At 43.9% G+C, this 22,464-nt stretch overlaps 2 protein-coding genes across 11 annotated transcripts in view; one reads left to right on the top strand and one right to left on the bottom strand.

The window, feature by feature from the left end:
- Positions 1–3,069: 3,069 nt before the first annotated feature.
- On the top strand, positions 3,070–11,747 carry SNU13 (small nuclear ribonucleoprotein 13). The gene is made up of 3 exons (XM_024579244.3): positions 3,070–3,185; positions 10,383–10,503; positions 11,349–11,747. Exons 1-3 carry the CDS (start codon positions 3,183–3,185, stop codon positions 11,609–11,611), a joined length of 387 nt encoding a protein of 128 aa, XP_024435012.1. The 5' UTR covers positions 3,070–3,182; the 3' UTR covers positions 11,612–11,747.
- Positions 6,990–22,464, bottom strand: part of XRCC6 (X-ray repair cross complementing 6) — a 61,423-nt gene continuing 45,948 nt past the window's right edge. For 8 of the 10 annotated variants that reach the window (XM_053919626.1, XM_045186795.2, XM_045186798.3 and 5 more), the window contains 3 exons: positions 22,204–22,304; positions 21,264–21,377; positions 19,078–19,490 (listed from right to left, as the gene is read on the bottom strand). In XM_053919626.1, the coding sequence (XP_053775601.1) occupies positions 19,294–19,490; positions 21,264–21,377; positions 22,204–22,304 (412 nt within the window). In that variant the 3' untranslated portion in view covers positions 19,078–19,293. Of the gene's footprint in view, positions 8,105–12,181; positions 12,289–19,077; positions 19,491–21,263; positions 21,378–22,203; positions 22,305–22,464 lie in introns of those variants that run through there. The other 2 variants (XM_053919624.2, XM_045186797.2) reach the window with 2 other exon arrangements.

Raw genomic sequence — 22,464 nt, 5'->3', positions numbered from 1 at the left:
CAGTGGAGCGAGACTGCAGGACAGGTCCTGCTGTCGTTATCAGCCCCCCTTGAACCTCTGGGCTCCACCACAGAATCTTTTCCCGAATTCCTTTTTGGTTGCGTGCCTCCAAAAATCCCTAAGTGAAACAGGGACTCCCTTTGGGCCAGGCATTGTGCCAGAAGATAGGTACTCACTGTGTCCAAGGCAGCTACAAGCCCTGTTCTCACAGCACTCTGTGGTTGGAAACAGGTGGGCACTGAATAAAGATGAGGTCAACGAGTGCTACAAAGGGCAAGTACAAGGGGCTTGTGGGTCATTAATAAGGGCAATTACCTGGTCTGGGTCATCAGGGAGGTTCCACTGAAGAGGTGATGAATAGGAGTTAGCCAGGCAGAACAGTGGAGCATATCATTCCCAACAGAAGGTGATGAAAGGGGTTGGAGAGATTGGGGTGTGCTTAGGGTAGAAAAAGAAGCTGGGTGGGGCTGTAACGCGGAGGTGAGGCAGGGACTACTGAAAAGGGAGCTAATAAGCCATGGCGAGGATTTAGGTTTTTAAGCACAGGAGGATGGTAAAAGACAAATTCCTGAGACAGGTTAATCCTGATCATATGTCAACGTTTATTACTAGCAAGGGAAACAGCAAGATACAAAAAGGTGGGCCAGCTCTGAAAGACTATGGAAATTAAGTAATTATACAGGTGGGAAATATAATTAATTAGGTAAAGTATACTGTCTCATTACTCTTGGTCATAAAACCATCAAGTCCCTATCAGCCATTACTGAAGAGGTCTGGGATATGATTGTCCAACGTGCCAGGTATGCCAAACAACAATCAGAAATTGTTATAAAAGACAACAAAAAGCAAATGATAAGGACACATCTATTTGTGTCCTAAATTGGAATAATAAGGTTTCATTCCCCCAACAGTGGTGGATGATAAGTCCAATTAATTTAGCAGCAAGAAAGAGGACCTAAGAGAGGTGAGGAACAAAGTCAAAATCACAGGTTCTGCTCTTACATAGGAGACATCTATAGACGTTTCTTAATTTGAAGGCAGATTTTGTTCTTTGAGAGTAATGAATGATTTGCGTGAGGTGAAGTTTGATGGGGATATTTTTGATGTAGTAAATGTAAAGTCCTGGAACCAATTCAAACCCATCCAGTTGCCCAGTGCCACAACTCACCTCAGGTGGAGCAACCAGATTCAATGGAAATAACCCAGGCCAATAGCCAAAAGCGCCAAGGTTCAGTTCTGGCTCCACCACTTCTTCACTCTGTGATGTTGGGTGAGCAGCTTCCGCTCTCTGGGTCTCAGTATCTTTAAAATGAAAGGGCTGGGCTGCATAATTCCTAAGGGTCCTTCCAGTTCTCTACCTCTAGGTTTCCAAAGGAATTAAGTGGAAGTCTTCCAAAGGCTTTAATGGTCTAGTTTTGGCTAGATCCAAATGGGTCCCAAAATATGCCTGGTATTATGTTGGAGAGAGATGAGAAAGGGCTATGAGAATCAGACAGATCCTCTTGAAAGTGGGGAGGCATGAGTTTAGCCTTAAATAATGGGGAGTTGGCAAAACATAGTGAGAACAGTATGCTGTCCAGAAGAAAATGGGTGTCCTACGAGATCTCCAAACTCAACCTGATAGTGTTACAGAATAGACCCAGTGGGAGGGGTGGGGGATGAACAATATACTATTACCAAAAGGACCTCCCCTTTCTCTCTGGGGGTCCTTCCCACCTACTAGGTTCGCCTTGCCCGCTGCTAGAGGAAAGATGTCTCTCGATGCCAGAGATTGGTGAAAAGGAAAGGAATTATTTATTTAAAAGTTATACAGACTTAGAGTAATGACTTAATGTCTTCATTAAAATACTAAAGTCCTTTAGAATACCCACAGATGCACACAGTCCTTCCTTCTCCCTCTGCCCAGGCTAGGGTACCATATCTCAGGAAAAGAAATAGAAGTCAGTGATTCAGACCCCCAGCATCATCAGCTGTGTTGCCACCACTGGGTCCCCACTCTGCCAAAGCAGCGTTAGTCTCTCTCCCTTCTCCACCAAAGCCACATGCTCCTCTCCCTGGTATAGCTGCCACGCCTGGGTTTAAATCCCAGCACCAGTCTTCCTCCACAGCCCCATTTCTGACTCCTCCTACAATCAGTTACACCTGCCAGATTCCCATATTCTTCCAGCTTTACTGGGCTGCCATAGTAAATCTGGGCAGGTGTGACCCCATGGCATGGAACCAATCTTCCCCAAGCTCTCACCGAGGCACTGCAACCAGGGGGACTTGCTTCCTAGTTATATCTTGGTTCATAGGCTGGCACTCAATCCACTGAGCCACACCAGCCAGAGCCCCAGTTATATCTTGGGTGGAAGTCACTCCCATCTCCCTGGCTCAAAGCATGGCCACAGCAATTTAACATATCTACGAAACCAGTTAAAGGTTACAGATTTGTTAAATGACCATGCCAGAGGTTAGCTGCACAGCTGTTGCTGTACAAAACAGCTCTGAATGGCCCTGCTCCATGTGTCCCTTCCCCCAGCTCAGGCTTGTGGGGGTGAGGGCATCCTATATATTTTTTTCTAATATTTCCTGGACACCTTGAGTTCTGGACCCAATTACAAATCCCTATTTGGGGCCCCCATCTTGGCTGCACCCTGTTACAATAGGAACTCAACTCCCATCCCCAAACCTGCTCCTTCCTGAATTCCCTACTCAATTGATTCCATTTCTGGTAGACTCCACTCCCCATAAGAGATCTTAACAACGATATCTGAATATGAAGGAAAACATTTAGGATTACCTGTCATTACCTCCATACTTTTCCTTCACTAGTGACGTGTCAAAAAGATTTTGAATACAAGAATGTGCTGAAACATACGCTGACAATGGTATAGTAACACCACTGAAACTCTTTTGGTGTTTTTTAAAAATGTTCAACTCGTTTCTGCCAATAATATATAGTATAATGAAGATAATAACAGCAAAATGAACTCTCGCTCAGCACTGAGTCCACTCCCCGCGCTCCCTCCCAGTAGCTCCTTAGCTGGCGAGGCCCGCCCACTCTCAGTGACTTCACTTCCGCTTCCTGCCTCAAGCACGGCCATTTCTACTTCCTGCGTGCGACTTTACGGCAGAGCGGAGCTACTCCTCTGACGGCTTCCGCGCTTCTTAAGGTGAGGTGAGACCGCGGAACCGCAGCTATGGTGAGTGCATTCCCCCGGCCCAAGGGCCGGGAAGCGGGAGACTAGGAGTTCGGTTCACTCACTAGCCTGAAGGGTCTTAAAATCCGCTCCGTCTGACCGCTAGCCTGAGACTTATAGTTCAGGCAGCTGCGTAGCGTCGGCCTCCGGGCCGGGCGTCTGAACTCCGGCAGCTGCTTGGTCCCAACAGCCCCGCTGGAGGTTACAGCTCCGGAAGTCTTAGGGTCCCAATTATTGTGATCCGGGCGAGGGTGCGGGAGTCTGCGCATGCAGCCGAAGGCCTCTGGTGAGCCTAGGCGGGTATGGTCCGACCTGGGGTAAAGAGACCAACCCACGTGGATGAGGATAGAAAGTTGGATGAGAATACTTGACTCCACATTTTTAATTTAGGGGACAGGGATCTCTAGAGAATGGTGTGGAACCCTGAATTAGGATCAGTCTCTCCTACCCCACTTCCCTTTGCTGATGTTGAGGAGAGGGAGATCTCCATGGATCTGCGCCCAGTGCTCGCCGCGAGTTACACGTGCCGGGGACCTAAAGGAGCCTTTGACATTGGGAGGTGTGGGGAACGTGGGGGATTCTCGAGCCCGACGGGGCCTGGTGTACAGCAAAGGCTCCTCCTGCGAGGTGGCAGTCTCAGAAATCAGAGATCTTGGTATGGTGAACCATGTGTGGCCCCTCCGAACTGTTGGTGGTCTCCAACTTTTAATCAAATTGTGTAGTCTGGTAGCTAGTTTGGGTTGGCACTTATTAAGGACGGAAGGGTTTGCAAAGTACTTCCACTTACATAATGAGGTTTAATCCTTCCCATAGAGCTTGGATCCAGGTGGGTACCTTATCCTCCCTCACTTTCCCAACCCCTTCCCACCTGCCTCATACTGCTCGGCTGATCCTAGAACTTGAAGCTTCTAAACCAGTGCTTGTCTTAACGCAGTTCGGTGAAGTTTTGGAATCGATGGTAGCAGGTTGAACATAAGAGAAATTTCCCTCAACTGTCAAACGGGATAATGATGTCAAACGGGAAATACACTGCATACTTTTCAGTGTTGTGCGGATTGAATTAAATGAGATATTGCACAATAAACACCTAGACCTAATAATACTTGGTATGGAATGAGTGGTCACAGTATTTGTTCAATCAAAACCTTGCAGTTTGGGGATGTCTGGTATACAGGAGACCAAACTGTTGGAGCTAGAGGTAAAGTTAGCCAGTGTTATGATTTTCTTCACTCCTTTAGTTAATCCTTTAAAAAGTTAAAAGATAGATAAATACAGTAAGGAATTTCAGTTGCTATTTGTAAGATAGATAGTTTGGTTATAAAGTTGAGCCGGCCTTCTGTTGTTGTCGTAGTCTGATATTAAAACAATAAGATTCTTCTTTGATGGTTGTTTGGGCACCTGAAGTCCTACCCTTTTTTGCTCTTGATGTTTATTCAGACTTGAGAATACTTACTTCCAGAGATGGGTTGTTGGAAGCCACAGTGGAAATATCTGATATTCTTAAGAAGTAACTTGGAGGAGTGATTGGCATTCAAGTGTTGGGTCCTTTACTGGTTAGGAGGGTGATAATTGTTAGTGAGAATTAGATTTTGGTAGGTTAAGGACAAATGTGATTTCTCAGGTAGACACCAAAAGGATAAAGATACATAACTCCAAACTCGCAGAGGGGAAAATAGTGAAGAAAAAATAATAACCCAAAGGAAGAAAAAAAAGAAAAAGAAATAACGTGGGGCCAATATAAGGCACAAAAAGATTTGAACTCAATGTTTACCTAATTTACCAGGTTAGTACTTAGGTAAATATAAAAAGGTACTGAATGCTCCAGTTGAGACAGTTTGAAGTAAAAAGAATGGAAAAGATATGCCAATTAAACAAGTGTAGTGTAGTCTATGTAAACCTCAGGAAGAAATGATCTGTAAAGATAGAGTGGCCCAAAAATACAGGACAAATATGAAAATTACATAATTACAAAAAGAAATAGACAATAAGCAGTCATACAGCATTTAAGTGTATAATCGTCAGATTATGAAGACAAAAACATCAGTATGGAAATAGAGATTTGAACAGCACTGAGTAAACTTGATTAACTGGTCATAGTAAGTGTAGTAAATATTGCACCTGGCATGTATAGGAGACACTTCTCAAGCAAGGAACCAGATCATAAAGCAAGTTCAACAGATTTTAAAAGACTATTAATAATACAGACCACGTTCTCCCAACCAAATGCAAATAAATTAGGAATCAGTAACAAAGTGTTTGGAAAGAAGATGTAAATAACTCTGGGCCAAATAAAGTGGAATGGAAATTTGAAAACAGAACTGAACAATAATGAAAATACTAGATACCAGGGCATGTAGAATACCATGGTACCTAAAGTATTTTTTGGTACCTAAAGTATTATTTGGTACCTAAAATGCTTGTGTTGGGGGAAAAGAACTAAACAGATAAGAAAAGCACAAAAGGGCAAATAACCCCAAAGGAAGCAGAAATTACTGAAATAGAAAATAGATGCTAATATTATAGGGTGGACAAAATCAGAAGACAATTCTTTGAAGCCCATTTAGTGAAATTAGTCAAGAAAATAAGCATAAAGGCATACATGAGTAACAGTATGAAGGAGACATAATCTGCAGACATTAGAAAGAAAGGATATTAAGCACAATTTGATACCTATAATCGGTTTTATTTTTTATCTTATTTGCTTTTTAATTTAATCTTTATTGTACTTATTTTACATTACCTTTTAGTCCCATTATACCAAAACATAGAATTTTAGACTACATAAACAAATGACTGAAAAAAATATAATTATCAAAACCAATTCAAGTAGAAATTTTTAAAAACTTGAATAATAAACTGAGCTAAAATTTTTTAACCTGGAAAAAACTCTACCAGGGCTGTCCAGCCCACGGGCTACATGTGGCTAAGGAGGACGATGAATGCGACCCAACACAAAATTGTAAATTTACTTAAAACATTATGAGATTTTTTTTATAATTGCATGTTGCAGTATATTTAATGTGTGGCCCAGAGACACCAAAAGCCCCTGGAAGTCTAGACCTCGTTTATTGTATAGCTTTATTGAGATAATTTACATACCACAAAGTTAATTTGTTTAAAGTATGTGATTCAGTGGTTTTCATACATTTATGGAGTTGTGTGATCATCACTGTATTGAATTTTAGAGCATCTTTATTATCCCCAAAGAAACCTTATGTCCATTAGCCAATGGATATAAAATAAAATCTTTTGTTGTTGTTTTTTATTTTTAATATATTTTATTGATTATGCTATTACAGTTGTCCCATTCCCCCCCTTCACTCCACTCCATCCTGCACACCCTCTCCCTCTCACATTCCCCCCCTTTAGTTCATGTCCATGGGTCATACATATAAGTTCTTTGGCTTCTACCTTTCCTATACTATTCTTACCCTCCCCCTGTCTATTTTCTACCTATCATTTATGCTACTTATTCTCTGTACCTTCCCCCCCTCCTCCCCTCCCACTCCCCTGTTGATAACCCTCCATGTGATCTCCATTTCTGTGGTTCTGTTCCTGTTCTAGTTGTTTGCTTACTTTGTTTTTGTTTTTGTTTTAGGTGTGGTTGTTAGTAACTGTGAGTTTGCCTTCATTTTTACTGTTCATATTTTTTATATTCTTTTTCTTAGATAAATCCCTTTAACATGTCATATAATAAGGGCTTGGTGATGATGAACTCCTTTAACTTGACCTTATCTGAGAAGCACTTTATCTTCCCTTCCATTCTAAATGATAGCTTTGCTGGATACAGTAATCTTGGATGTAGGTCCTTGTCTTTCATGACTTGGAATACTTCTTTCCAGTCCCTTCTTGCCTGTAAGGTCTCCTTTGAGAAATCAGCTGACAGTCTTATGGGAACTCCTTTGTAGGTAACTGTCTCCTTTTCTCTTGCTGCTTGTAAGATTCTCTCCTTATCTTTAATCTTGGGTAATGGAATTATGATGTTTCTTGGTGTGTTCCTCCTTGGGTCCAGCTTCCTTGGGACTCTGAGCTTCCTGGACTTCCTGGAAGTCTATTTCCTTTGCCAGATTGGGGAAGTTCTCCTTCATTGCTTGTTCAAGTAAGTTTTCAATTTCTTGCTCTTCCTCTTCTCCTTCTGGCACCCCTATGATTCTGATGTTGGAACATTTAAAGCTGTCCTGGAGGTTCCTAAGCCTCTCCTCATTTTTTTGAATTCTTGTTTCTTCATTCTTTTCTGGTTGGATGTTTCTTTCTTCCTTCTGGTCCACATCATTGATCTGAATCCTGGTTTCCTTCCCGCCACTATTGGTATTCTTTCATTTGGGCCTTTTTTTTTTTGTCTTGGTGCGCCTATTACGTAAAGGGGCGGAGACTTAGGTGTTCACCAGAGCTGTGATGCTGTACGTGGGGGAGGGGTCCGATATGGAGCAATGGTGCTTGCTCTGCTCTTTGCAGGTTTTCAGTCACTCCCCCTGCTACCCACAATCAAATTGGGCTCTTCTGGTGCTGCTTCCCGAGTTGTTGGGTTTGTGTATGTTCTAGGCCCCTTTGGGTCTCTCCAACAAACTCTCCTGTGAGGCTGGGAGTTTCTGCTGCTGCCGCCTCAACACCCACAGGTGTTTTCAGTCAGAGGTTTTGAGACTTCATTTCCCAGCCCTGGAACTCTGGGTTGTGTAGTCTGTCGTCCAGTCCACTCCACAATCCGCCACCTTGCGAGAGTCCTCTCCACCTGGCTGCCTGTCTCTGCCTCTCCTACCAGTTGGGATGAATGTGTCTTCTTTATCTCCTTCGTTGTGGGACTTCCATACAGTTTAATTTTCTGTCAGTTCTGGTTGTTTTTTTGTTTTTAAATTGTTGTTGTCCTTTTGGTTGTTCGAGGAGGCACAGTGTGTCTACGTACACCTCCATCTTGGCTGGAAGTCCTAAAATAAAATCTTATTTAAGTTGGTGTTATCTTCAGAATGCAAAATTGGTTTAACATTGAGAAAACTAAAAATTAAAGAAGAAAAGTCTTATTTACCTGAGTCATACAAAAAAAACCCCTGATATATTTCACCAATTCATTTGTAAAAGAAAAAATCCTTAGCACACTAGGAAATACAGTGAATTTTTTTAGCCTGAATTATCTAGGAGTAAGTCTGAAAGATATTAAGTGTTTTGGAGAAATAATAAAGCTTTATTTGAAAGCATTAAAGTGTTAGTATATATATTATAATGGTTTGGCAGGTTCTGCATCCTAAAGGTGGTTTACCAGAATTAGTATTGCATCAAATCTATGAATTAAGACAGATTGTCCCAACAGGCTTTTTTATGGACCTTGAAAAGCTAATTCTAATGTGTATGGAGAAGAGCAGACAGATAATGAGGAGACTTTCTTACCCACTTCTCAAGGGAACTCCTCTAGCCCTCACCTAATTCCCCATCACACAGGCAGGGTCATAACAGATTCACCCAGTGCCATGTGTTAAGGACCAGGTGTCTTGGTGAAATCTGCCCTTGATGTCACTTCCCCCAGCATCATTCCTGTGTTACTTCCTGCTTCTCCAGAGGTGGGTCATTTTGGTGTCATTTCAGTCTCAAGAGACCACCAAAGCAGATGCAATTGTGAGAGTTCTCACCTGGCCATCACTCACAGGTCAACTGCCTATCTACAGTTGGTGGTGCTACGTGCTGCCTGCGAGGTCCAGTCCCAAACCCAGGGTTGGACCACACTGCCACTGGCAAACCACAGGGTGCATGCGATGGTGACATGGGGGCTGCATTGGGTTATATATGTGATATAAATATATTTGTAAAAAGAATCACAGGGAAAACTAATGAGAAATTAATGAAAATTGTTAAACTCGAAACTTGGAAGGAATAGTATAGGGTGGATCCTATCCAGTTTGTTCCCTGCATGGGTTATTTTGAAGCAGATTCTAATGACATACATTTTATCCATAGGTATTAAGGTATATATCTATAAAATAAACATTTAACAGCCGCAATGCCACTATAACACTCCAAAGTTTAATAATTCCTCAATATTAAATATCTAGTATTAGAATCAAAGTCTAGATCAGATTTTTTTGTTTTTTTCCCCTAAGACTACTTGATCATAGATGTTTTGTTCTTCGAGAGGGGGTGATAAGCACCTGTTGTCTTCTGTAGTGTCAGTACCTGTTAATCCCTGTCTGGATCCATTAATTAATTTATTTCTGGATTGGTTAATTAATATAGGCTATCAGGTGGCTATGTTTAACTGTATCGTTCTTTATTAGGAGATAATGATATGAGAGAAACTTCTCATCTGGTGCTTGGTCACACAGTGGTACGGGCTGTACAGGAAAGGCGGGATAGATGTTTTACTAATACCAGTTCTCAGAACACTGTTGGTTCACTAGCACAGCTTTGACTTTGGAAACATCAGATGTCTTGTATATTTGAAAAATAAAGTTTAAAAGAATGCTTTTTAAAAAACAGGCTTGAATACAAAGAAATCTTACTTGTATATCAAATTGATAACAACACGGAAAAATTTTAATTTAAATAACTTCTGAATGTAATACTCTGACTGGGTGGCTTTAGGCAGATATATTCTAATAACAGAAAGCAATTTTGACCTTGGTGAGCTTGTTGTTGGTTGAGGCAATATTGTTACAGCCATTTTGAAGTCATTTTGTATGTTATTGTAGAGTTGAATAAATGAGAAAATATTTTGCTATTTTGGAAACAAGGGTTCTAACTGAGGACAAGGGAAATTCAAATATTGAATGAGGAATGGAGAGGGGAAACTTTGTGTTGCATTTCTATAAATTATACCTTAATTTTAATTCAGTAAACCTAGAATGGAGTCTGGAAATCCAAATTTGAAGATTACCCCCATGTGACTCATGGATGCTGAGCCATGGGAACCCATTTTCAATCCATTTGCTATGGTCTTATTTGGCATTTGGCTAAAGAGAGGCAAGTTAAAAAGTATACATTATTGTATCTACATTTTTTTATGCATTATTAGATTATGTAATTACTAGCCTTTTTAAAATCCTGATTCAGTTTCTCTAAGTTGGGGGTGTGCCGGCCAGTGTCATTTGTTAAGTGTGTGTTTGGGGGTGAGGGAGCTGGGAAGCTGACCATCGTGCCTCAATTGTTGACCATGTTGTGACTTGTCTGGGGCAAGTTCTGGTTCCATTCCACTGATGCCTTGTTTCCGCCCCACAGACTGAGGCTGATGTAAATCCGAAGGCCTACCCTCTCGCAGATGCCCACCTCACCAAAAAACTCTTGGATCTCGTTCAGCAGTCATGTAACTACAAGCAACTTCGGAAAGGAGCCAATGAGGGTAAGGTAGCCGGAGTGTTCGGGGCAGATGTCAAAGTCACCTGTCTCTGGAGGCCCTGGTCTAGATCTACAGTATGGAAAGGGGGCTGGGTACTCAATTGAGACCTGTGGGAGGACACGAGAGCAGCATTTTGGCATTAGATGCTAAAGGTTAATGGACTGAGAATATTTTTAGATCCACCAGTTGTTAACCTTTTGTCTGTCACATGTACCTTCTAAGGAAAAGGAAAGCCAGAATTTGAGTTTGGGCAGTGTTGCTCTCGGGCCTGTGCCCTTGGCACGTTCCCCCCAGTAACGCAGAGTGCAGTCCGTGGGCTAGCATCGGGCCGCAGAGATACGCAATCAGGAATGGGTGTTTGAACGATGCTGTGTGGTGCCGCGTATCCTTGGTGAGAGGCATGTGGTGTGTGCTCATCGTGTCGGTTGTAGCAGGTTGGGATGGTAAGACCCTTGCAGGTCTCAGCGCCTGAGAAGTGCTACAGTGCACTGCTTTGTGCCGGTGGAGTTGTGTGCAAGCTGTCCCAGTCAGCCAGGCAAGAGACGGCTGTGACCTGGACAGGGGGTACAGGGGAGAGGAGAGAAGGGGTCTGTCTGATACAGGGCGTGCTGACAGAGCTGAGGGCTTTGATGGGGGTTTCAGAAAGGCATTGCGGCAGCCAGTTGGTGATTGAACCCCCCATCACTTTCCAAGGCTGCTATGGGACACAGAGACAGAGAATTGCTCGTGCCTGCTTTCTTTCACCTGTATTTCTTTTCCTCAGAAATTGACATTATGTCATTATGTCATTACGACTTCCCTGCCCCAACCCCACATCACCTTTTGGCCTCATGTCCTTCTGTCCACAGCCACCAAAACCCTCAACAGAGGCATCTCTGAGTTCATCGTGATGGCCGCCGACGCCGAGCCCCTGGAGATCATCCTGCACCTCCCGCTGCTGTGTGAAGACAAGAACGTGCCCTACGTGTTCGTGCGCTCCAAGCAGGCGCTGGGGCGGGCCTGTGGCGTCTCCAGGCCTGTCATCGCATGTTCTGTCACCATCAAAGAAGGCTCACAGCTGAAGCAGCAGATCCAGTCCATTCAGCAGTCCATTGAAAGGCTCTTAGTCTAAACCCGTGGCTCCCTCCATGCTCTCCCGCTGACTCCTCCCCCCGGGGTCGTGTATCATATTGTCTGTGTTCACACGTAGTATTTCCAGCTACCTGCCATTGTTATAAAATATTGTTCTAGTAAATCTAGTTTTTACACTTTTGTATTACTCTTCTTGTCTTACAGGTTGTCACCCCACTCCTGCCCTAAACCTCCCCTTTCACCTCTCTGACATCTTCTCTTGAAAAATGAATTAAGGCCCCGAACAGGTGGGAGCAGAGTGGTGACACAGTCCAGAGGCAGGGACGAGCCAGGATGGAGGTCTGGTTCCAGCTCTCAGGCACTGACTTGCTTCTGTGTCGGGGGCGTGGTGAAGTAAACGCCACCCGCTTGGTTTTCCCTCGTGCCTGGCATATGGAGTCATTCCATGTGCATTTAATAAATGGTCTAGGGGTTTCCTCTGCGCTCCAGGGGACCATGTGTCATTTGGGGAGGAAGCCCAAATGTCAACTGCTAATGTACCCCTACTGTTTGCTTTTGATAATACGATGTTATGTGGGTCTCCCCCCACCCCCAACTCCCAGCTGTGCCCCTAAACATGGCAGGACAACAGCATACCAAAAAGACGTGTGTTGCTAAATTCCAGAAGTGGCCTGTGCTGGTGAGACATGGGGCGGTTGACCTGGGTCTTAAAGTAGTCTGGAATGACAAGAGAAAATAGCATCAACTGGTGCTGGAATGAAGGATTCTGGGCAAGTCTTGGGGGCCTGGAAGCTACAGCATAGATGATGGGATTCAAGGAAACATCCTCTTTTTGGTGGAGAGTTCTTCAGTGGACACTTGGTACCTGCTCTGAGAGTCCTCACCCCTGTTTCCTGCCATGATGTGGGTTAGATGTATGTATCTTTATCACATCAGAAGGACAGTGCTAATGTGTCATTCTCATGAGTCCCAGTAAAGAAATATATTCGTATTCCAGTGTGAAGAAAAAGTGTGATTCTTGGCAGGGATCCAGCTACTACTTGAATGGAGAACTGCTCATTAGTAGAATGGTGTTAGCTTCCCAACTTTCCACAAAGAAGCTGTGCAAAAACCATCACCACGCGATGATCTCTGGCAGTTCAAAATGCCTTGTGCAGACTTCATCATTGAGGTGCTGCTATCACTCCAGAGCAGGATTTCTCCCCATGGCACTATCTGACCTTCTGGGCTGGATAATCCATGTGGTAGGGGCTGCCTGAATGTTGTGGAAGGTAGAGCAGCATCCCTGGCCTTTACCCACTAGATGTCATGGCAGCCCTAAGCCCTCCCTCCAGACATTGACATATGTTCCCTGCTGGTAAAGTCGCCCCTAGTTAAGAATCATTGTTGCAGAAGTAGGGCTCCTAGTAGCCCCTGAAACATACCAGTGGGGGTGGGGGGCAGTGGTATTGGTGCCTGAAGCCACTGCCACCTCACCAGCCTCGCCTACATTTTTTATCTGAGAAGTGTACTGTGAGAGCCTGCTACCTTAGCTTGAGACATTAGCTTTGAAGAACAAATAATGGTCCTGAATGGTCAGATTAATGAGACCACATTGTATTGGGTTTCCTCTCCGCCAGCTTGGCCTGTGTACCCACTCCAGCAAAAAGCATGTTGGGGGACCTGGGAACCACCCAGGCCTGCTAAGGCCCGTTCTGTGCCTGCAGGGTGGTCCTTTCCCCCAGCTCACTCCACTGTTTATACACCGTCCCCCAGTCCCACCCCAGCAGTTTCATGTTTGTGGATGGTAGAGTTGGGATAGTTCTTGTACTTTTATCGTATATGTCTGTATAGTCATACCCTAAAAGAGAAATAATTTGGGGGCCCAGGGAAATAAGTCCAACCTCCACCTAAACTAACACTAGAGTTAGGGCTCTAGTGGGTAGAGCCCTAAGAAATGGGGTGGGGCAGGGGCTCCTGGTGCCCAGCCTACTCTGGAGTGTTGGCTCAGTGCCCATAGCTACACTGCAAGCCTTCAGAGTGCAGGGTGTCAATTTGCAATCACCTTACAAAAGCCCTGTAGCTCTAATGGTCTCCACTGCCTGTCCTGTGTCTTCTCCACCATGTTTTATCTTTGCTCAGTGTTTCCTACTTAGTTTCTGGAACACTCTATAGTGACAGGACCTTCTATTTTAGAGTAAGTTTCCTGAAACCATTTTTTCAGGAGGACCTATGATTGAGGAATACTTTTACATTTATGATAATGACCTCGTGAGAGAGATTATTCATTTGTTCTATTGTTAAGTACTAAATAATGCATTTTGATTATCTTAAATCCCCAATTGATGTTTTAAGGGAGGGAGGGAGGGTTTGTTCAAGCCATTTAATGTCCCTGGGTATCCTCTTTTTAGTGTCAGCTAAGTTACGTTTTGAAAAATCAGATATGTATCTCTGGCATTAGCAGATACATGTTACAGTGGGGCAGAGGTAGGTGAATGCAATTATTTTCTGAAGGAATGGAAAAAAATTTTAAAAAATCTCCATGATGCTCTGTTGCAGCTAGCTCCCAGATGGCCCCCAATGATCCTCACCTTGTACAGTTCATGCCTGCACAGTCTCCACCCATCGCCACTCAGTGGGACTCAGAGTACTGAGGAATGACGTGAGATGTCCAAGGTTCCATAAAAAGACGTTGCTTCTGGAACTTCTGGCCAAGATGGACGCATAGACAGACACACTGTGCCTTCTCGCGCAACCAAAAGGACAACAGCAATTTAAAAACAAAAAACAACCAAAACTGACAGAAAATCAAACTGTATGGAAGTCCAAAACCAAGGAGATAAAGAAACAGTCATCCAGACCAGCAGAGACGGACAGCCGGTCAGAGAGGACTCCCAGCAAGGCAGTGGCTGGCTGATTCCAAGAGGTGGCGGCTTGTGGACTGGGTGGTCCCACATTCCGATGCAGATAAACCAGGAGGAACAAAGGGGGAGCAAGACAGACCAAGCAACCCAGAGTTCCAGCGAGGGGAAATAAAGCCTCAAACCACTGACTGAAAACATGTGGGGGTTGAGGCGGCAGCAGCAGAAACTCCTCACAGGAGAGTTTGTTGGAGAGACCCACAGGGTCCTAGAATGTACACAAAACCACCCACCTGGGAATCAGCACCAGAAGGGCCCACTTTGCTTGTGGGTAGCAGGGGAAGTGACTAAAAACCAGCAGAGAGCGGGGCAAACGGCACTGTTCCCTCTCAGACCCCTCCCCCACATACAGCGTCACAGAGCACCAACATGGGTTGCCCTGCCCTGGTGAACACCTGAGGCTCCACCCCTTACTACATAACAGGCACGCTGAGACCAAAAAAAAAAAAAAGGCCCAAATGAAAGAACAGATCAAAGCTCCAGAAAAAAATACAACTAAGCAATGAAGAGATAGCTAACCTATCAGATGCACAGTTCAAAACACTGGTAATCAGGATGCTCACAGAATTGGTTGAATTTGGTCACAAATTAGATGAAAAAATGAAAGCTACGCTAAGTGAAATGAAGGATATGTACAAGGAACCAACAGTAACAGGAAGGAAACCGGGATTCAAATCAACGATGTGGACCAGAAGGAAGAAAGAAACATTCAACCAGAAAAGAATGAAGAAACAAGAATTCAAAAAAATGAGGAGAGGCTTAGGAACCTCCAGGACAGCTTTAAATGTTCCAACATCAGAATCATAGGGGTGCCAGAAGGAGAAGAGGAAGAACAAGAAATTGAAAACTTATTTGAACAAGTAATGAAGGAGAACTTCCCCAATCTGGCAAAGGAAATAGACTTCCAGGAAGTCCAGGAAGCTCAGAGAGTCCCAAGGAAGCTGGACCCAAGGAGGAACACACCAAGGCACATCATAATTCCATTACCCAAGATTAAAAATAAGGAGAGAATCTTACAAGCAGCAAGAGAAAAGGAGACAGTTACCTACAAAGGAGTTCCCATAAGACTGTCAGCTGATTTCTCAAAGGAGACCTTACAGGCAAGAAGGGACTGGAAAGAAGTATTCCAAGTCATGAAAGACAAGGACCTACATCCAAGATTGCTCTATCCAGTAAAGCTTTCATTTAGAATGGGAGGGCAGATAGAGTGCTTCCCAGATCAGGTCAAGTTAAAGGAGTTCATCATCACGAAGCCCTTATTATTATGGAATGTTGAAGGGATTTATCTAAGAAAAAAGATAAAAAAATATGAACAGTAAAAATGACGGCAAACTCAGTTACTAACAACCACACCTAAAACAGAAACAAAAGCAAAGTAAGCAAACAGCTAGAACAGGAACAGAACCACAGAAATGGAGATCACATGGAGGGTTATCAACAGGGGAATGGGAGGGGAGGAGGGGGGGAAGGTACAGAGAATAAGTAGCATAGATGATAGGTAGAAAATAGACAGGGGGAGGGTAAGAATAGTGTAGGAAATGTAGAAGCCAAAGAACTTATATGTATGACCCATGGACATGAACTAAAGGCGGGGAATGTGGGAGGAAGGGGGTGTGCAGGGTGGAGGGGAGTGAAGGGGGAGAAATGGGACAACTGTAATGGCATAATAAAATATATATTTTTTTAAAAAGACATTGCTTCTGCCTTCATCTTGTACCCCCTTATAAATATGAGGAAACGGAAGTTTGAAAATGCCAGGTCCATTTCCCACAGTCACTTGTATGTACGTGACGGAGTCAAGACACAAATTTACTAAATCTGACTTGCGAGCTTACAGTAGCTGAAGTCTGGACATGATGTTTCTCCCGTGGGCAGCTCAACAGCAGAGAAGGCAAGCCACAGCTCACACAACTGCTGTTTGTCACAGACCTCCTGTGGTAATTTTCTGCTATCATTATGGAGAAGTGTTTGTTGTTTGACCCTTGAGCTCTCATTCTCTCCATTTTGTAAACAGAGCAGAGGAGAGGGGCCTAGACTGGCATGAGGTCCCTCAGGGATGCACAGAAACCTGGCACTCAGCCTGGGGCTCCCCCTGGCTAGCAGGAAATCCATGGGTGAAAACAAAGGCCCACTGCCGGTACTCATTCTCACCTTCCCACTCTGACTAGCCTGAGTCTAACCTGTCCTGGTAGTAACCCCAACTAGAACCCGGTTTCCAAGCATGTTCATAGAGGAGGGATGGTCTCATTTCTCAACATGAATGAGCGCTTACTCTGTTAAATGGTTTTGCATTACCCTGCTGTATACTCACAGCATCTTTTTTAATTTAAAGGTATTTTCAACTTTTTATTGGATTAATAAACCATCTTTTTCAAAAATGTTTTGTGCTGTAGACAACTGTAATTGAACAATAAAATAATTTTAAAATATATTTTATGCTATTACAGTTTTCCCAATTTTTCCCCTTTGCCCCACTCCACCCAGCACCCCCAGCATCTCTTCTAATTAGAGAATTATCTTCCCTTTCCCCATATAAGAAATCCAAACAAGAGAGACTTCTGGCCAAGATGGAGGTGTAGGTAGACACACTGTGCCTCCTCCCACAACCAAAAGAAGGACAACAACAGATTTAAAAACAAAAACCAACCAGAACTGACAAAATCGAATTGTATGGAAGTCCGACATCCAAGGAGTTAAGAAACATTCATCCAGACCAGTAAGAGGGGCAGAGACGGGCAGCCAGACAGAGAGAACTCCAGGCAAGATGACAGCTGGCAGACTCTGCCAGGCGGCAGATTGCAGACTGGGCAGTTCTACATTTGGGTGCAGATAAACTGGGAGGAACAACTGGGAAGCGAGACAGACCATGCAACCCAGGGTTCCAGCGAGGAAATAAAGCCTCAAACCTCTGATTGAAAACACCTGTGGGGGTTGAGGCGGTGGCAGCAGCAGAAACTCCCAGCCTCATAGGAAAGTTCACTGGAGAGACCCACAGGGTCCTAGAATGTACACAAAACCACCCACCTGGGAATCAGCATCAGAAAGGTCCAATTTGCTTGTGGGTAGCAGGGGAAGTGACTGAAAACCAGCAGAGAGCAGAGCAAGGGAACAGAGCAGAGCAAGCGCACGGTTCCCTCTCAGACCCCTCCCCCACATAGAGCATCACAGAGCAGCAACACCTGAGGCTCCACCCCTTACTACATAACAGGCACGCTGAGACCAAAAAAAAAGGCGCAAATGAAAGAACAGTTCAAAGCTCCAGAAAAAAATACAACTAAGCAATGAAGAGATAGCCAACCTATCATGCACATTCAAAACACTGGTAATCAGGATGCTCACAGAATTGGTTGAATTTGGTCACAAATTAGATGAAAAAATGAAGGCTACGCTAAGTGAAATGAAGGATATATACAAGGAACCAACAGTAACAGGAAGGAAACCGGGATTCAAATCAACGATGTGGACCAGAAGGAAGAAAGAAACATTCAACCAGAAAAGAATGAAGAAACAAGAATCCAAAAAAATGAGGAAATAAAATGTATTTCAAAAAAAAAAATCTAGACAAGAATATACGTCTCCTTTCCAAATAAAAGGCTAAACCAAGTGAAAAACAACTTCATTATTTTTTAAAAGATTGTATTTAGTTTTAGAGAGGAGAGGGAGAAACAAAGGGAGAGAAACACTGATATGGGAGAGAACATCGATTGGTTGCCTCTCGCACACCCTGACTGGGGACTAGGCCCACAACCCAGGCATGTGCCCTGACTGGGAACCAAACTGGCCACCTTTTGGTTCGCAGGTGGCAATCAATTCACTGAGCCACAGCAGCCAGGGCCAAAAAGAACCACTTTATAAACATCAGGGCAAAGAACTCAAAACTGATAATCTCTTACAAGAGTAATTTGACCCCTCCTACAGTCTCATGAGATGCTCATTCTAGCCCTGAAAGACACAGGACCCGGAATCTCTAAAAACCCTGAATCTCAAACACCCTTAGAAGACACAAACCCTTCCAGTTGTTTTCCTTCCTTATCTCAAGCGAATTTTTCAAAAGCAGTAGCAGAAAGAGCAGGAGAGGGACAGGGAGGATGGAGAAGGGATGGGGGGAGGAACACAGAGGGAAAGACACTTGCCTCCTCTTCCCCTTCTAACACAAGCACCTCTCTTCTGGAACTTGCTACAGCTCCTGTGAAAAATAACTGATTTCACTTACACTGGAACCCAAATTCTCATGGCAATAGAAACCATGTACCTTCATATACTTGAATGCCACACTAAGAGGAATGCAACATGAGGAGGTGCTATTTACTCATAAGCAAATGGTACCAGTATTAGAAATGTTACATTCTTACTGCTTCTGAAATCTGATCTTTGGATCTTAATATGACACAAAGGAAAACAGGTGTGAAGTCAGGATCTTGATTGGGCTTGTCACTCCTGAAGTATGTTTATCTGTCCTTATTCATCACATTCTCCCGTCCATTTTGTCACCACATTGTGATGATTTGTGTTCCAAGTGGGAGAGAAAATTAAGCTAATAGCCAATAGCAAGTGATATTTGTATTCGAGGCAGACACGTCTTTCTTTCACATTAAAGAACAGTAGATAGTACAAAATTAGGGCTCTTTATTCAGACAATAGAATAAGGCACTGCAGAGTGGGAGAACTATGATGTCCCCATGGCAACAGAAAGTCTAATGAAGTTCTGGCTTCTATCAGGCAGACTCTTCCTGGCTCAGGAGGAACACATTTTAACTTGATGAGAACAAAACCAGGCAGCCTGGCTACCGGGTGGAAGGATGGCTGGGTGTCTGCTCTCTGGTCAGTACTTCTGGAAGTGCTTGGTGAGTGCATCTAGCAGCTCCTGCTTCCTCGTGCCACCCTTCAGTCCGTACACCCTGCAGGCTTCCTTCAGCATGGGCACAGTGAGCTTACCCAGCGTGCCCTTGCTGACATGGACCTTCAGTTCCTCTTCGGACAAATCCAACTTGGGTCTTTTGCTTCCAGAACCTCCATCATCTGGGGGGAAAGGTCAGGAGGGAGTGATTGGAAATGCTACCAGTGAGCAGCATCCCAGCTACACTGCACAGGGCCCTCATAAGATCTGGGCTACGGTCAGCCATTTTCCATAAAGCTGTGATACCCACTTAAAACATCAGGGAAAGATAGGTGTCTTGATAAGGCAGCTTCATTTAAGCATAAAATCAAAACTATCAACCCAGGAGGGAGTTAAGAGTAGTCTGAGTCCTATCAGTTTACCTGAAACTGTTGTGTACTCTATATGAGCAAGTAATTCATTCCTTCCCTCCTGCCTTTCTAAAGCATTTACAGAGCACCAGGTAAGTGCCAAGGTACCATGCTAGGTGATAAGAACGTGCAGGCTGAGTGAGATACACAAGTACATCATGTCCTGGCCAGGTAGCTCAGTCGGTTAGAGTGTCACCCTAATATACCAAGGTTGCGGGTTCGATCCCTGGTCAGGACATATACAAAAATCAACCAATGAATGCAAAAATAAGTGGAACAACAAATCGATGTTTCTCTCTTGCTCTCACCCTTCCTCTCTCTCTCTCTCTCTCTAAAATCAAAGGCTTAAAAGTTTTAAAAAGTTTTAAAAGGTGAAAAAAAAAGTACAGTTGTAGAGCACACACAAGTATGACAAGCCATGTTCACAAAGGATGCTAAAGGCACTTCACATGCAAAAAGGACAAAGTACCACAGCCACACCTTCCCTCACACAGCTCCACTGCCCTCATTGGTCTTTTAGGCAAGGCCCAAATTTGGCTTTACCTGAACAAAGGTAACCAAAAGGATTACAACCTAGGAACTATTCCCAAGTGGTGAGGAACTCACAATGGGCTGTCCAGAAAACTGTGTGTCACGCATGGTATAGTACTTTGGATCCAGTGATAAGAAAAATGACAGCCCTGGCTGGTGTGGCTCAGTGGGTTGAGCACAGGCCTGCAAACTGAAAGGTCACCAGCTCGACTCCCAGTCAGGACACATGCCTGGTTGCAGGCCAGGCCCCTAGTGGGACAAGCGGTCGGTGTTTCTTTCTTACATGGATGTTTTCTTTTCCTCTCTATCTCCTTCCCTTCCCCTCACTCTAAAAATAAAAAATAAAATAAAAATCTTTAAGAAAAAGGACAGTCCAATAGAAAAAAAAAAGTTAAGGCCAAAAACTGGAAGTTCACAGAAAAAAAGAAGTTCAAGAAAACTATATTTCACTCATAAGTGGAAAATTGTAAACCAAAACAGAATATAATTTTCCTTTTAATATTTTTTGTGAAAATTTTTTTAAAAATAGTAAATAAAGTCCAGGATTGGTGAGAGTGTAGAGAAATGCACCCATCCCTTCTTAGTTAGGATATAAACTGTATCACTTTTTCAGAGGCAAACTGGCAATTCTTATCAGAACTTTAAATGTTTACACCTTGACCCAGCAATTCCCTCCAGTGCAAAGAATTTATCCTATGGATCTGCTCCCACTAGTACACAACGGTGGCCCATGTTCCCTGCAGTATATCCGTCAATAAAGGTCTGGTCGAACAAACTAGCACAAATAAGGTAGATATGTAACTGTGGATATAACTAACTCTCTAACATACACAGGTGAGTAACAAAATGACCTACACACAACATGCATACGATTCCACTTATGCTGAAATATGTGTTTGTGTATTTAAATAGGTAGGCTTGTATAGAAATTTTGGAAGGGGCATTACACTCTGTGATAGGACCATAAAGAAAAGGTTTCAAAAGAGCCCAGAGATACCCACACCCAGCTCTCACCTCTTTTTTGCCTGGGAACTTTTCTCTCAGGACTGTAATCCGGGGGGTAGACAAGCTCCTTAAACTCATCCACAAGGGAACCCAGTCTTTGATCCATTTCTTTAACCTTAGGCACTAGAAAATCACAACATGGGAAAAGTGGCCTGGTGAGTCACAAACCCTGGCTTCTGGGAAGCACCTAACAGGACTGGGGAAGGTTGGAGACAAAGGGGTTCACAAGGAGACAGCTGACCTGGCCGTGAAAACATCAACAAAGTCCGTCTGACATTTACCAAGTACCTTCTAACATCTGCACTTAGTGAGCACATATGATAGCCAGACACCCTTCTAAATGCTTTGTTAACCTCTGGAGTAGGTAAATTTGTCTCTTTTTACAAAGAAGGAAAACAGGATAATGACTTGCCTGAGGTCAAATAGCTGGGAAGTGGTAGAGTGGAGAACTGGGCTGGATTCTGGGGATGCAAACAAGTGTGCCCTCGCGAGGCTTACAGTTGAGTCAGGGTAAGGAGGTGGTCAAAGCATCGATGCACTACAGCAGAGCAATGCCAGGAATGAAGGGACTGTACAGCGCACAGGGGAAGCTGGGGTGGGGTGCGGGTCAGGAAAGACTTTCGGGGAAGTTGATCGTTCTTCCTCAGGCAGAAACTATTCAATAAATGGCGTAGGTTTTGTTTCTTAAAAGTTTACCACGGGCGGCCTAGCTCAGAGGCAGGCCTCAGAGCCTGGCACTTTCCCCTCCTCCTCTCACTGTGGGACTAGCCGAATCTGTTCCCAGGTAGGCTACGCTAGTCTAGAAAACCGCTGAGACACAGAGGGGCTGGACAACGAGGGTAAGTGTTGAGAGGGTGCTAGGAAATGCATGCACACGACTGTCCAAAGTGAGATCAGTAAGAACGGCTCCCATGACAGGAACTTCTCAGCTCAGGCACAGCCTTCTTACATGTCACGTCTACTGCTTGCTCGGGCTCTGTCAAATCCAAAGCCAAGGCCTCCAGGTTCCTGAAGTGTTGCTGCAGCACTGGGTTCTCAAAGCTGTCACTTCTGTTAAAACAATAATAATGGTTAACGTAAATAAATTTTCAAAATAAAAACATAAGCATTAAAAAAATAATAAAATTGAATAAACCCAACTCGGCCCAGATCCAAGATCAGCTGAGAAAAATGCCCCAAATGAAGAGCTGGGAATCTTGTCTTTTGAATC

The sequence above is a fragment of the Desmodus rotundus genome, chromosome 3 (genome assembly GCF_022682495.2).
Source record: "Desmodus rotundus isolate HL8 chromosome 3, HLdesRot8A.1, whole genome shotgun sequence".
NCBI classification, from domain to species: Eukaryota; Metazoa; Chordata; class Mammalia; order Chiroptera; family Phyllostomidae; genus Desmodus; species Desmodus rotundus.
This window is presented reverse-complemented; position numbering and strand designations above follow the sequence as displayed.

Coding starts and splice junctions, on each gene's coding strand:
- SNU13 (XM_024579244.3), top strand. Junction 10,504..11,348: donor TCGGAAAGGAGCCAATGAGG/GTAAGGTAGCCG, acceptor TTCTGTCCACAG/CCACCAAAACCCTCAACAGA.